General features: G+C 45.6%; 1 protein-coding gene across 27 annotated transcripts in view; it reads right to left on the reverse strand.

The window, feature by feature from the left end:
* R3HDM2 (R3H domain containing 2) overlaps positions 1–16265 on the reverse strand; it is a 163520-nt gene that overhangs the window by 11909 nt on the left and 135346 nt on the right. For 15 of the 27 annotated variants that reach the window (XM_047867930.1, XM_047867929.1, XM_047867925.1 and 12 more), the window contains 9 exons: positions 15909–15940; positions 15757–15810; positions 11343–11575; positions 8825–9000; positions 4099–4200; positions 1496–1738; positions 1033–1159; positions 613–773; positions 9–163 (listed from right to left, as the gene is read on the reverse strand). In XM_047867930.1, coding sequence (XP_047723886.1) covers positions 9–163; positions 613–773; positions 1033–1159; positions 1496–1738; positions 4099–4200; positions 8825–9000; positions 11343–11575; positions 15757–15810; positions 15909–15940 — 1283 coding nt within the window. The remainder of the gene's footprint in view (positions 1–8; positions 164–612; positions 774–1032; positions 1160–1495; positions 1739–4098; positions 4201–8824; positions 9001–11342; positions 11576–15756; positions 15811–15908; positions 15941–16265) is intronic. The other 12 variants (XM_047867922.1, XM_047867923.1, XM_047867915.1 and 9 more) reach the window with 3 other exon arrangements.

The following is a 16265-nucleotide window of genomic DNA, read 5'->3' on the forward strand; positions in this document are numbered from 1 at the left end:
GTCCTCACCTAGTACCGTTCTGCTGAGCCGGTGGGATCATGCTGTAGTACACTGGTACGCCCCCTGCTGGGAGGGCCCCTTGCACAGATTGGCTCGCAGGGACCAGCATGGGCTGCTGGAAAGGCGGCTGGACCACATTCTGCGAGTCATTACCCACTGGGACCTGGGTAGAGATGAGAAGAGAATGACCACTTGTACTCCTAATGAGTTCATCCAGACAATGGCCAAATAAGTCATCACTAGACTAGGACACTAACTTCCTTCCCTACCTTTCAAGACTCCTCCTACTCACCTCATCTGCCTAAAGAAAATACATACACAGCTATCTCCCTTTGGGCATCTGATGCAGAGAAAGGAGCCTGATTTCCTTTAGATCTCACTTTTCTGGGCCATATACTCATTTGCGTGGCTGTATAAAGACCAAACAATTTAAGTAAAGACTCTTCTCAGAATCTTTGGGCTTTCTCTCAGAGGAAAAACACCTATAAATTCTAAGGGGAAAGTGAACAGTATTTTAGTGTTGGGGTTGTCACACTGGCTAACGTGGGAGACTGTCTTCCTTTTCCTCATCCCAAGGACTGGGTGATCTTTCCCAGTACAGAATGTACCCACTTGGTAAGAAGGCAGTGGAGTGTACTGAACCACCAGGCCTTGCATCTGGCCCCCCATGCTGCTCCTCTGGTTGCTGAGCAGGCCCTGGTTCTGTGGCTGCTGGACCCCAATCATGCCTTGGTAAGCCGCCTGCTGCTGGTTAGGCATCATGGGCTGTAAACCTAGGGACGGGCAAGACACAGTAGACATTAGCTTAGCATGGTCTCAACAATGTTTAGGAGGTCACATTCTCTCAGTAATTTCCCTTCTCCTGTCTATTTTACCTTTTCTTTTTCTGAAGATCCTGGGTTCCTTCTGGGACTAATCATTCCTGCTGTTCTTTTTTTTTTTTTTTTTTTTAAACAAGGAAGGTACTACTCTCTTTCCCAGTCTCTGCCCTTCCCCTATTCACTGCCTTCTTACACCAGCAGTTCCTCTTACCAGGCTGCTGGGATGGCTGAGGCAGCTGTTGACCACGTTGGGGGCTGTAGGCCACCGGGTGAGAGAGAGGTCGATATTGCTGGTTGGAGTTAGGATACTGTCCAGGGGGATAGTAAGAAACCTGGATCTATGGTGAGAGGAAACAGATATGTGAGAGGGGCCCTTACATTCAGCCCCAACATCCCAACTATGAAATACATCAGGGTAAATAGCCAGAAATCTGTAGAGATATTTGGACCTGCAATTGCAGAATTCATATACCAGTATGAAACAGAACTGGAAGGATTTATGTTATAGAGAAAGACGACCTTCCGACTAGAAAGACAACTCTCAAATGCAAGGTGAGGTAATGGAAGTGGGGATAGGTATGTCCTCGGCTCTGTCTAAACTAGAGGAAGAAAGAAGGATCGTAATCGTGGACAAACTCAATTAGTGATTTTAGCTGGGAGCCCATGCTGCTCACCTGTTGAGGGGGCTGCATGTAGCCCTGGGGCGGCAGGACTTGCTGAGTAGGAGGCGCATGGCTAGAGGGGGAATAGTTGGACGTGGGGAGGGGCTGTCCTGTAGAAGCCATGATGAAGCTAGTCTGCTGAGGGTGCTGGGAGATAAGCTGGGGCTGGAACAGAGCTGAGGATGGGTCAGCTGCTTCAGTAGAACCTTGACGGCTAAGGCTCATTTGTCCAAAGGGGTTGCTGAGGTCATCTGCCTGTTGAGAGAGCAAGGGAGACTCAAGGACTGAGGTCATATCAAGCCCCAAGTCTTTGGCTTCAACACAAAAACAGACAGACAGACAGCTATAGCAACCCCCTCTACAGCCTTCCTTCCTTACACCAATTTGGGACACTCCTGCCTCCATGCCCTAGGAGGCGCTTTTTAGCCCTAAGCTTCTGTCATGTGGTGTTTTAAATTGCTATGAACTGGGGGTGCCCGGCTGGCCCAGTCGGTGAAACGTGCAACTTTTGATCTTGGGGTTGTGAGCTCAAGCCCAACATAGGGTGGAGAGATTACTTAAAAATAAAATCTTAAAAAAAATTGCTATGAACTGAACAGCTGTGTAAAGCCCAACTCCAGAACCGGACTCCTTACCACATAACAATGGCCACGGTGACTGATCTTTATTAGAATTGGTCCTAGAGAGATGGGAGCAACAATACAACTTTCTATATATATATATATATATATATATATATATATATATATATATATATATAAACAGGACAAACTAATGGGTTAACAAGAAAAAGATTGTAAGTCCTTCTTCTCCAGTCTTCCAGTCTCCAACCATACAAAAGGCCCTATATTGCCATAAATCCTGTTTTTATAATAAAGGACCTAGATAAGTAACACCTCCAATGGATTAGAGATGGTTAGGTTCTCGTGGCTCCCCTGCTTTGCCTATGCAGCGGAAGGACTGGTGGGCTCCCCCTCCTGCTGCTTATCTCCTTACTCCCTCCTCTTGAGGTCATTTCCACCTCTGTTCGCTGACACTTGCCTAGAGTTCTCCTGCCCTTCAGGAACTACTTCCAATTCTCACCTCTGAAAGGAGGCCAGGCTGAGTGGCCAAGGTGAAGGGCAAGGAGGCTGACAGGCTAGTCTGTAATTGCCTCCTCGCTCAGCCTTCTTCTCTAAGCAGCAAGAGGGATGGTGTTCTGCCTCTCACTTGTATGATGATAGGTTAGAATTTGTTAGCTTCCTCGTTCCTTCTGCTTCCCGGACGGTAGTTGACACACACACACACGCACACACACACGCAGAGCAGGAGTTCTTTTGAAAGAGGAACTAGTAGAAAGAAAAGGCAATGCTTTCCCGTGATTTCACTTAATTTTCAGGAATCTGATCTTCAAGTTAGCTGTTCTGCTACCTTAGTGAGCAGGAATAGATGATAAGAGAACTGGATTGCAGATAATTTTGAGGTCTACATTCCAAAACTTTTCAGAATGGAGATATAGGAGGAAGGAAAGGGGATTCTAGTGAAAAATTAGAAGGGTGTGGGGTGCCTGGGAGGCTCAGTTGATTGAGCAGTTGACTTTTGGTTTCAGCTCAGGTCATGATCTCACGGTTCATGATTTCAAGCCCTGCATCAGGCTCTGTGCTGACACAGTGCACAGCCTGCTTGGGATTCTCTGTCTCCCTCTTTCTTGGCCCTTCTCCCACTTGCTCTCGATCTCTCTCTCAAAATAAATAAATAAACATTAAAAAAACCAAAAACCAGACAGGTGTGGTTAACACAAAATTAAAAATAATCAGGGCTCTGATAACCATGATAAAAGTTATCAACTATGGGGCGGGCGCCTGGGTGGTTCAGTCGGTTAAACACAGAGGACTCTTGATTTCGGCTCAGGTCATGATCTCAAGGTCATGGGACTGCGTCCCAAGTCAGGCTCCTCGCAGAGCATGAAGCCTGCTTGGGATTCTCTCTCTCTGCCCCTCCCCTGCTCATACTTTCTTTCTCTCTCAAAATAAACAAACATTAAAAAAAAAAGATGTTAAGTTAAAAAAAAAGTTATCAACTATGAGGTGGATCAGGTCTTCATAGGATTTGTAGCTAGGGTACAAACAATTTAAACAGCATGTGCTATGCCGCGGAAATGGCGCTTTTTTTTTTTTAAATATAAAATAACACAGTAACATAGGGGAACATTTTAAGTTTGGACCGATGATACCAAACAAATCTGCAGTTGTGTTTTTGCCTTCAAAGGAAATGACAGAAAACCATCCTATATGGGATAAACTGGGTTCTTCAGACATATCCAGGGAGGAGGAGGGATGAAAGATGCACACAGTAGAAAGACAAGGAGCCCAGGTTAGAGCAATATCCAATTCTGTACCTCTCCCGAGACTCAGGGGAACCGGCGCTCCTCTCTGTCTTACATTTAGGCATCTTTTGATGCCACAAGTGCTGGGATGAGGCCACCAGAATGGAACATAGCTCAGCCTATGCTGGCCCTTTGCTCAAGAAGATATGCCTTTTAACATGGCCCTCCAAAAAGTACAGCTGCTTTGTCCCAGACGGACCCACAGACATACCACACATGGACACGACAAAAAGGGGAAAGGAGTTTATACCATGTTGTACTGCTGGGGCGGAGAGACTGGCAGAAGGACTTGGGGACAGGAGCCTGGAGAGAACTGAACAGGCTGCGGAGAGGGCTGCAGAGCTGGGACTGGCTGTGGACCAGCAGAGAGGCATGTGGAACAGGGAAGAGAAAAGGGAAGTGCAGGGAGAGGCAGGGGGAGGGAGGGCAGAGGTGGGGAGGGAAAGAGGAGGAACAACAAGGTTAATCATAAAAAAATGTCACATGAAGAGCAAGGCTGCTGAGCAGACTGGAGACCAAGCCCAGGACAGACAGCCTGTGGCTTTCGCATCCACATCGGCGACAGATACGCAATCTCTCCTATCAGGAGAGGCCTGCTGCAGTGCGCACTCTACCCATTAGCTACTCAGAACTCTGCAGTCGTTGAGAGCAATCTTAGGACTCTCAGAGCCGGTGTGTCTGCTGCCTGATTCCAAACACGGCTTTTCCCAAAGCATTTTTTCTGAACATACGATCCCTGGGGAGCATGACCATAACCCTCCTTGAATGCCCACTTGAGAAGGGATTCCTGCTTTTGTAGGAGGGGTCATCCAAGGTCTGGCTCAGCTTTCCCGGCCACACTCCTGATTTCACACCACAGCTCTCCTGGAAGAAGAGCTCATTCACAAGGATCGTCTCCCTCCCAAGGGTACAGAAGGAAGTAAGAGCCAGTTTATGCCCAGTTCCAGCTACTTCCTCCTGCTCCATGATTGTTCTGTGCTCCTCCAGGCTGTGAGGGCAGTATGAAAAATGCCCCCATAAGCAAACAGGGAGGGATGTAGAATAAAATATAAATAGCCTTGCTTTAGATTTTGTTCCTTTAGTCCCTTCACTAGCCTCAAGCAGGAGGATTTGTTTATTAGGAACATGATGTGTTCTAAACCAACTAATGGGGAGTTATTTTTTTTCTCTCTTCTTCCCCTCCAGCCATTTCAATCACTTCTCCTGGAGAATCGGTTCTCTAGCTGTAGCCCCTGGTGGTAGATGAGGTGGGAGAAAAGGAGAGAGGCTACGAAGAGAGGGGGAAATAACATTTTATACGTTGTCTCATTTACATACATATCTCATTACAGACTCACAGTAATCCACAGGGAGACAGGATCGCTTGTATTTGCAGTTAAGGTAGTAAGGCTCAGAGAAATTCAGTCACACGTCCAGGATCACACATCTAATGTGGCAGAGCTGGGATGGGAACCTAGTTCTGCCTGACATATTCTTCCCACTCCACTCTTAACAGTAGGGAGCGGGTGAAGGAAGAAGTTAAATAGATTTACACATTGTTTTGTTCGTATGATTCTCCTCCCTCCTTCCAAATTTAGAGTATTAAGAGGTATCAGGGACCAAGGTGTCAATATCGTCTTTTGCCATATACTTCCGGGAGACTCTTTCATAGAGGGGACTAGCAGTTCTGGAGGCAGAGTCCGGGAATTAGAAGACCTCCAAAACAGAGAAAGCTCCTGATACCTGGAGTTTGTTGAAAATAAAATGTCAGTCATCTTGGTTAAGAAAAAGCTCCTGAGAATCCACTGTGAGACTGGGGGAGACATTACCGCAGCCTTGATAGACTCCCAGCTCTCCTGGCATGCCCATGTTCTGTGAGCCAGTGGCATTTCAAATGTAACTGCTGGCCAAGCTGCTCAGCATGAGCTCCTTGTGCTGGTAGCTTTTAAACACGTGTTCTATTACCCTGATCCTCTCCTTTCTCTTGGGGAAGGGTCTACTATGCTTCAGATCTTACATCCTTTGGGGGGGAAGGGGTAGCCATAGGTACAGCTGCCTGTTTTCCTCACATTTCTTACACATTTGAGTAAAAAGTAAAGAAGGAAGAAATGATGCTCCTCTCGTAGGCCTCTTTTGACTGAAGAAGAGTAGTGGTAAAAGTATGTGTCTCAGTGCTATTTTTAGGTTCTTCCACCACTACCCTCAGCGACAGTTCTCAGACAGTCTCAAACACCAGGGCTAGGGAGCTTCCGAAATACCACGAGGAAGCCAAAGACTGGCCATGAGGGATACGACTGCCACCTGCTGGTGAATTCTGGGCTAGATCGCTGGCTCTGGGCTGCCTGACTTGATTCCCAGAGGACTCCTCCTTTCCAAGTGGTCCACTCTACCTTAGGGAAACACAGCAAAAGGTAGCCACTGGCCCTTTAATTCTCAACCTCACCCCTTGGTTTTACATAGGGAGGTCTGCTCGGACAGCGGAGGCCTGCCAGGAAGGGAAAGTTTAACATAGTTTCTAGCACTGTCCCCAGGCCTTGGAACACAGAGCTTTTCTTGCTATTTCTCCGAAAGGAAAACCTTTAGAGTCAGCACGGTGGCATGAATGTGTGTGTGGTTCCTTCCTTCATCTCTGCACTGTTGCAAACCATTTGTGAAACTAAACAATAAATATGCTGGGGCTCAGCACCTTGAGACTGGAGAGCCACCAGTCCTGAGAGGGAAAAAGAGAAAAAAACAAAGAAAGAAAAAGGCAATAGGAAGAAGAAGGGATAGAGAGAGAGGGCGGAAAGTGGAGAGGAAAAAAAAAGAAGGTATAAACAGTGGGGTGGCGGAGGCGCCTGGGTGGCTCAGTCCGTTAAGCGTCCAACTTTGGCTCAGGTCATGATCTCACGGTTTGTGGGTTCGAGCCCCACGTCGGGCTCTGTGCTGACAACTCAGAGCCTGTATCCTGTTTTGGATTCTGTGTCTCCCTCTCTCTCTGCCCCTCCTTCTCTCTCTCTCTCTCTCTCTCTCTCTCAAAAGTAAATAAACATTAAAAAAATAAATAAATAGTGGGGTGGTGGTAGTATATTAGTCACCATCATTAAGTGCTTCAGGGACACCAAAACTTAACCAGGAAAAGATCTTTTAGTTTGGAGTTTGTGATCACAGTTAGCCTTAAGAATGGATTTCTGGGGGCGCCTGGGTGGCGCAGTCGGTTAAGCGTCCGACTTCAGCCAGGTCACGATCTCGCGGTCCGTGAGTTCGAGCCCCGCGTCAGGCTCTGGGCTGATGGCTCACAGCCTGGAGCCTGTTTCCGGTTCTGTGTCTCCCTCTCTCTCTGCCCCTCCCCCGTTCATGCTCTGTCTCTCTCTGTCCCAAAATAAATAAACGTTGAAAAAAAAAAAATTTAAAAAAAGAATGGATTTCTGAGGAAACAGAGATCTCCAATCTACAGGGCCTAACCTAGTACTATGCCTCCTGCAGGAGATCAGTCAATATCAATGACTGACTCACAGAGCCTCATGATCCAGAAGCAGGGCCAGAATCTGAGTAAAAGTTTGGGATTTAGGGCCAGACACCTAGACATTCTAACATTTTTTCAGTCCCAAATGGTTATTCTAGTGATCTCTTTATTCCTTTCCCACTCTTGTCTGTTTCTAGATATGGATGGAAGTAGGAGGCAGATGAAGACTAAGACGGAGAAAAGGGAGGAAGACTGTATTAAAATACACACATTTTAGAAAACTCAAACACTGGGACCTTAGAAAACTGAGGCACACACAGAAACACAGTAGGAGATACCCAGAGAGAGAGAGGTGTACCCATTTATAGGTCTGAATGAAGACACAAACGGAATGCACACATGTGTGCCACACCTCTGTACGGAGTGAGGTAAGCTGACATGAATGAGACTTAATGAGATAGATGGTGATCAAGCAAGAACAAAAGTCAGAACTCTAGAGAAACTGACTTAGGGGCCAAGATAAAGGCCTGGAATGATCTGCATGTGGGTTACATTAAGACACAAAGCAGGGTTTCCTAGATCATTACAATATCAGAATGGGGTAATACGGGGCCATCCTAGGCTCTTTACAGTCTAGTTTCCAGTTCCTGGGGTGTTAATGCTTGTGATTTGCTTCTTTTACCTATGGAAGAGATAGAGCTGATGCCAAGCTGAACTGACTAAGCCCAGAGGCAAGGGAGCCTGGGAGGTGCAATGAGAAGAACTATAGCAGTAGAGTGCAGACATACGGGCTTTCTGACTGGCAGAGACCACCGCCAGACATACCCCAGGATACAGGATGGACTCCACTCATGAGCGGCTCTGCTCAGAGTATCAGGGAGACCTGAACCTACAACACTGATGTCCCAGTTTAGAATAGGCTTGGATTCTGATGCTGAAGACTTGTGTGATCTCTACAGAAAGGAAACTTCACGCAAACCCTACTTGATATTAATATCTACCAGTCCAGCAACAGAAGGAGAAAGAGCTCTTTCATGGCATGGGAAACAAAGACAACTTTGGGGGGATTGTGCCTTATGGCATATGTATGGAAGGGGTCTTGAGTAGATTTCCTTTTCTCAAACCCCAATCCATAAATATGTGTTTGCGGGTCAACAGTCACATGAATACATCCAGCTGGTTATGGTGAGAGCCATGATTTTTTTCAAGCTCCATATATGGATGCAGTGAGCAAAATCGCCTTGCTAATTACACAGGATGTAGAGGGAGATGGGGTACAGCAGAAATGTGGAATGGGGTAAAAGATCCCACTGGCAATTCTCAGGAAGAAAAGGAAGAAACAGAAGGCAAAAAGCTCCCAGGCTGACTCTAAGAGCACTTTGGCCAAACCCTTACCTTACTCTTCTCTCCCCACAACTAACAAATAAGAAACGGGGGAGCGAGTGGCAGGTCTCCAACAACAGATCTTTCCTGCCACCCACAGCACAACAGACATGACTGTACTTCCAGAGCTTGCTTGAATCAGAGCGGAGGGGCTCTGCTGGTGACTCACCTGTGAGATCATGTGATTATTCAAGGGTGGCTGTTGCTGAGGCGTGGGTGGGAGCGCAGGAAGTTGCTGCGGCTGTGGCTGTGGCGGCTGCTGCTGGGCAGTACAAGGGAGAAGGCCCCGGACAGACTGGGATGAGGTGACCTGGTTGCACACTTCTGGGGCACCTAGCGCCAAACCTAAGGCAAAGAGGAGACCCACCAAGAGTTGTAAGCACCAGCCGTGAACATGCCACCCTTGGACATGTAGGGTGCTACTCCTGCTCTTCTGTTTCTCTTCACTTCCCTTCTGTCCATTCCCCCACTGTCTTGGGAAGATCCGTGAATGAGCACAGATATGAATGAGCAGCTGCCCTGCTGATGGGAGTCCTCATCTTAGCAGGTTTCTGTTCCCCGGGAACAGTAAACACCGCACCCGTCGATACTGGATTTTGGAATTGAACAAAACGTGAGGCTGACAAGCTGCCTCCGCTGAAGTACCGAGAACCTGTCCAACATGACCAGACAGCTGAGAACATGACTGTCTGCTTCCTGGGAAGGTATAGATTCCCAGTCCTGTAAGAGACGTGGCTTCTCTTGGATTTCTCCTCAACTTGCAGCATTTCACAGGAGTTGCTGAGAAGGCAATCTGGCCTTTCCAAGCACTTGCCTGTACACACACATACGCACAACTGTCACCCAACTATTCTTCCCATTTCCAGGCTCTCCAAGTCATGCACGCATTCACACAAAATACTTCTACTAAGTATCTGCTATGTGCTAGGCATTGTATAATGAACTGAGGACTCAAAGGTGAAGAGAACACAGTCCTTTCCCTTAAGCAGCACAGGATCTTCCGAAAGGAGATGGACGTTCACACAGCAATTACGATCTGATAAGGATAAGGGATGCATCAGTGATATGAACAAAGTTGTACGGAAGCAAAGATGAGAAAGCAGTAACTCACTTAAACAGGAAGTGGGAGGAGAAATGGATTTGCAGGATGAATAGAAGGCTTGTTAGACCAAGGAGGGATGAAGCTAATATCATATTCAAGAAATGGCTGGAGGGCCAGAGGAAGAAGGATATCTGGGAGTAAGACTGAGATGGCAAACTGGGGTCAGGAAGCAACGCTACATTAAGTCATTCGGATTTTATTATGCCAGGAATGCAGAAACATGAATGTTAATTTAAGAGACGACTGACACGATTAGATCTGTGTTTTAGACTAGTAAACCGGTTCTAAAAGGGCTGAGGGTGGAGCAGGGAAACCAGCTTGGGGGCTAGCGCCATACCTAAATAAAAGAAGATAAAGGCCTGGATAAAGGCAGAGGCAGTGGGGTTAGAGAGGAGGTAACAGAGAAGGCCATCAGAGACTTAACAGAGGCAGAATCTTCACCACTACTGATGTCTTCTGAGGACAAAACCTACAGAACTTCTGGGATGAGATGCAAGGATTCTTCAGAGATGGGAGGAGGGTGAAATGGAGGCCCACTGGGTATAAAGAGCTAAATACCCCCTGCTAAGAAAGAGTACAATAGGAATAAATGGAGAAGGTTACATTGCACATCAGGAGAGCTGTGGTTACAGGGCTGGCATGTGGAACATATGCTCCTCCTCAGTGACTGGGCTCCAGGGAAGCAGCCACAGCATCTCTTGCAGTTGTGGCCTATCGGTTGCTACCAATTAATTACAAACAGCTCAACTCCAAAGGTTCCTTCTGCTCAACCAACCCTCTTTATAATCTCAGAGGCCACAGAATGAAAGCAGTATCATTCTCATCTTAGCATATAATTTGAACTTGGGCTGACAGGGATGTCCAACCTTGGTCAGAAATAAGATAAAATAATCTAATCGCAACCTTTTACTTATTTATTTTTCCAATTAGGAAAGAAGGTTTGAAAGAAAATCGGAGAGAGGAATCAAAAAACAGGGGATCCAAGAAATCAAATTTCTCCTCATCTGGCTATGTTAGCTTTCCAGGACACTATACTGTGAGAAATGTTTTGTTAGAAGTAAATATCAGTGATTTTTTTTAAAATTTTTTTTTTAAGTTTATTTATTTTTGACACAGAGAGAGACAGAGCATGAACGGGGGAGGGTCAGAGAGAGAGGGAGACACAGAATCGGAAGCAGGCTCCAGGCTCTGAGCTGTCAGCACAGAGCACGACACGGGGCTTGAGCTCACGAACCGCGAGATCATGACCTGAGCAGAAGTCAGACGCTTAACCGACTGAGCCACCCAGGCGCCCCTCAGTGATTTCTTTTTAAACATTTATTTATTGTTGAAAGACAGAGAAAGACAGAGTGTGAGTGGGGTAGGAGGAGACAGAGAGGGGAACACAGAATCCGAAGCAGGCTCCAGGCTCTGAGTTGTCAGCACGGAGCCCGATGCGGGGCTTGAACCCATGAACCGTGAAATCATGACCTGAGCTGAAGTCAGGTGCTTAACTGACTGAGCCACCCAGTGCTCCAAACATCAATGATGTTTTAGACAAGCAAGAAATGATGAGCATGACACTGAAGGACAGAAGCTGTAGTACCTGGCCTGGAGATCCTTCCTGCACTGCCACCTTTACTGCTCCCGATGCTGTCCCCTCGGGTGAGGATAGAGATTCCACTGAAGCTGCTGGCTTTGGTGACAGGGGGCCGCATGCTCCGGACAGAGCCGTCAGAGTCTGTGCTGCTCCAAGGCCGTGGCTCCAGGGATTTGAGTTCGCTGTCTGTGCTGCTTTGGCGGCTGCTTGAGGTTCGGCTCAGCCCCTCACGGTTCCCCCTGCAGAGACCACAGTGGTCAGAGCACCCCCCACCTACCACTTCGGCAGAAGGGCTAGGAGAGAGTTCATTTCTATTCCTTCGATAACAAAGAAGGGGTGAGGGTTGGGAGGAGGATGGACACTGATTTCTTGTTAGTTGGCTGGCCAACCAAGACTTGCTGGGAGCAGACAGAACAAGATCCAGTACAGTAACAAAGAGCACAGAGGCAAATCTGGAAGACAGTGCGCTGGCAGCTAATTCAATATGAGACCAGAGGTGGATGGGAAACCATATACATGATGCTGAGATTGGCTGTGGTCTCTTCCCCTGCCCCCGCAGGGATCCCACACATGCAGGAGATAGTGGGGAGCAGAGGGGTACCACCTCCTTCTAGGAGTTCTTAAGACAAAAGGACTCCTAGAAGCTACTATTGCTAGAAGGCAGGAGTAGCCCATGACATGGATAAATATAACAGGTCTTCCACATAACATGTGTCAAAGCCAGCAGAGGTACCACTTTTCCAGGGGTGGGAAGAGGACTATATTCATTAACGGGTCACTCTGGAAAACTCAATCTGATAGTCTAAAATTGACCTAACCTGTTTTGTGGCAATTCTGTGATGGTATCTACAAACTACTGGTTCCAGGGTCTCTAAGGGCTAAAGTCTTCAACATGATCAAGTAAATATGCCCTTGGGACCCAGGATGGCAAGGAGCAGGGGGCTCACTGTGCCCACCTGCCACCATATTAATAACCTTATTGCCCCAGGCAAGGCACAAGGCTATTGAGAAGAGGGACTGCTCCTCTCTTATTTTTCTCAGGAAGCATCAGGGTTATCCTGATGCTGTAATCACTGTCTAGGATCATAAACAGTTGTCCTCAAGACGGATGGGGTTGACCTAAAAACCCTAAGTCTTACTGAGCCCTTACTGCTTCTTAATAAGCAACCAAGAACCAGGAATTTTCCTTTCATATCTCCCACCCCCAATAAGTTCTGAACTAAAGAAACCAAAGGCAACAATTACAAAAGTTTTGGTATATATACTGGGGAGCAGATGAGCAAAAATCATAGTAGCTTGGGTTCCCTCCTTTGCACTACCATCCCACCTAAAGCAAATACAAACGCCATCCAATCCCCTTAGTTTCAAAGACACGAGGCTCAGAGTTATTCTCATTAAAAAAAAAAAAGGTGTTTTCTTATGAGGGTAATATTAAAGAAAATACCTTTCTTTATTAGAATACCTGCTCCAAAGGTACTGTAGGGAAAATGGGCAAAAATAAAGACTAGGGTCACTATTTTAAGTTTTGGTCAAGGCAATCATGGTGGGCTAAGAACAAACACACTGGCACAGCTGGCTAGGGACATGCTAATTCTTCTCCGAATCCCAAGTGGATATATATATATATATATATATATATATATATATAACCTCAGTGCTTCTCTCTATGTAAGAGTAGAGAACTGGAAAATATCCCTGTCTCCCTAAAACTTTATCCCTTTGTCTTGGGAATGTCAAAAGTAGAATGGGAAACAAGAAAGAAACATAAATCAGGGGCTCTCCAGGAACAGAACCAGACCTGAAGTGAGAGCCAATAGCTCTGACTCAATGGACAAAGGCAAGCCTACTGAGAGGACTCAATAAAGATGTGTCTGTTTATGGGGCAGCGGATACAGCAGTGGCAATGGGTGAGATTAGAACTTGAATTTTACAAGACAAGTCCTAATGGACTTTTACACCTAAATCAAACACAGCACTATCTTTTAGGACAATTCTCCCATTAACTTTCTCTTTCTACTAGAGGTAAACAGTGAATGAGTCAACTTTAAACCAAACACCCTGGGAAGCTTGAGCCAAAGTGGCAGTACTTCTGTACTCATCCAGTTCCCCCAAGACGATGATGGCCAAGTGTTCGAAATGTGGCTAGTCTGATGGTCTAGCCAGGGTTCGTACACTACACCCCCAAGAGTTAGGGAATCTGAGTTGTGTCTTGGCCAGGAAAGAGATCAGTTTTTCTTCTCTACAACTAAACCATGTCTTTCCACTTCACTAAACATAAGGCAACTAGGGAAAACTCCCAGACTCAGTTCTAAGCCCTGGATTGGGCTATGTGTGTGTGTTGGAGAGATGGGGGTACAGGACAGAGAGCATTCACACTTCATACTCCTGTAAAATCAAAGCTGACCTAGCTTTCATGAGTAGATTTATGATGGTGAAAAGTTCAGTTTATCAGGTCTGAAGAGTGGGTAGGGAGGCCTGTGTTAAGAGGTGACAGTAAATGTCAGTAATGGCTTATTTATCAAATGGAATAGAATCTTCCAAAGAACTAGGAAGTTGCCCTAGTTATTGCCAAAGTGGATGATGGAATGTGGTATATCAGTATTTGTGTCACACACTTGGGAAGAAAGGTATAAAGCAGTTAGAGAAGACCAGCTTCTCATCACTAGAATTCTGGACTAGTACCCAAATAGAAGATACCCCCTTCAGAGTCCATGGAATTGCATATTAGATGACCTAGATCTTTAACCAACACATAGTATGGAAAGCAGCAGCTTACAAGGAGATATGGATAGGACAGGGTTATACCTGCTCACTAGATCCTTGGAGCTATTATCAGCACAGTCTGATGTAGTTCAATGCTCCACAGCACTGATAAGAGCATCGTTCTTAGCAGTGAATCTGAATTAGGGTTCCAAATGGAACACTACTCAGAGAGGAAGGGGTGATATTTGTAGAGAGCTGGTGTGGTGTGGTGAAATAACACTGGACAAAGAGTCCACATAAACTTAGGTTAGCTACTTAATTTCTCTGCTTTTGTTTTCTTTCTTCCTTCCGTATAAACCAGCTTACCAAATCAGGACACTGAGAAATCTGAATCAGATACAGTATACTTTGGCAACCATAAAGCCCTGTGCATTAGCATGTGCAAAGAAGTTCGCTTAAAACTCCTGTTTATTACAGATGTTCTGGGATAATTCATGACCTTGAAGTATACAATATGGAACAGGAATTTATTTATTTTTTGGGGGGGGGTATCTATTTTGACCACCATGAACAATGCAGAGCCTTTACTGCCTAAGGGCTTTCAGATGGACCTCAGGGTGGGATGGTCTAGGAAAAAGAGTTCAGAGATATGGGAAAGGAGATAACGCCCCCCTTCAAAGAATGAGAAATCTTGTGATCCAAATTTCTATGTGGTCTGACTAACTTTAGAAAGGACGGGGGGAAGGGACAATTGAAGTGCTGGGAATGAGAGCTCTGACTAATCTCAGTTCCCATCAAGCTTAGGATTCAAAAAGAAAGAAGCCCTTTGGAATGGGTTAGACCTGAAGCCTAGTATTAAATACTCAAGTTTTCTCTACTCTATAGTTGTCCTATCGGTAAAATGGGAAGAATATACTTAAAATCAGTTGGTACCAGATAGGGTCCTAATGAAGTGCTTCTCTCATCACCACATTGTGTGATCCTCTAGAGTAGGACTGAGAGACTAAAATGAAAGGGAGATTCTCATGACTGCTTTGTGGAAAATGGGAGAATATTAGGCCTGAAGAAGTTAATATAGCAGCTTTCACCAATGTTAACAGCAAGTCATGGGCAGTCATATAAAAAAGATATGCTCTAAGTCCATTCTAAGGAAGAGAAGTCTTTTCTGAGGTCATCTTACACATTATGTTGTCCCAAAGAGAAAACTGCATAGACAGAGATGTTTGTATGTGTTTTTATATGTGTGTATGTGTGTGTGTTCTATTCTTTCTTAAAGACATAAAACATTCCCTACACTGGGTCAGGGATAAGCTCTTTACACCTTTCATAGCAGAAAACGTAGCCAGAAGATACCCATTCTTTTACCTTAATATAAATACATGTTGAAATCCTCCCCAAATGCCCAATTCCAGCAACTTCTGGAAACGAGCAGTTCCTATCCCAGACACACCTATTTGGTCCCCTTCACCACCTATCCACGACTTAAAATGAGATCAGCAACAACAAAAATAAAGTCATTGAGCAGGAGCCATTTCTTTTTCAATCGGGAAAAATATCCAATGTTGCAAAAACCACAAAGTGAATTATTCCACAAGCAGCCATGCATGGAGCAAACTCACTCCGCTGAAAAGATTACAGCAAAACAAAAACAAAACAAAAAAAGAGAAAAAAAAAAAACAAACAATGACAAGGAGAGATATAGATCACACAGAGGTACCTAAAAATCTGCCTTCTCTTGTGAGAGCTAGAAGAAAAGGCTTCTTTGGAGAGTCTGTTGGTTAACATCAAAGAAAAGCATCATTACAGGATTATATTAACCTCACTGACAAAGCTCAATGAGAAGCAGGGAACATGCTAAGTGGTACTAACCTGATGTCATTTAGATATCCGTTCTGGCCAGTCTAGGTGAAGGGGAGAAAACGGAAAATAACTTATAAGAAAACAGCATGGCATAACCGAAAAGGGTGTCCGTGATGCTATGAATACCCAAGGTCCTCAAACCACGCTCACCCCCCAACAGGGAGAGAGGGAGCAGGGACAGGATGACCCACACCCACACACCCAATCTGACCTCTCACCTTTAGTGGGAAAGAGCATTCAGTGTTTTTAGCCTTCCCACAGAGTGTTTAAAAAGAGACGCTGATAAAAGTGGGAGTATGGAAAGGAGGAAGAGGAAAGTATTAACCTATTATTTCCTTTTTAGTTCTAAATTTATTCTCCCTAAGA

This window comes from Prionailurus viverrinus, chromosome B4, assembly GCF_022837055.1.
Source record: "Prionailurus viverrinus isolate Anna chromosome B4, UM_Priviv_1.0, whole genome shotgun sequence".
Classification (NCBI taxonomy): Eukaryota; Metazoa; Chordata; class Mammalia; order Carnivora; family Felidae; genus Prionailurus; species Prionailurus viverrinus.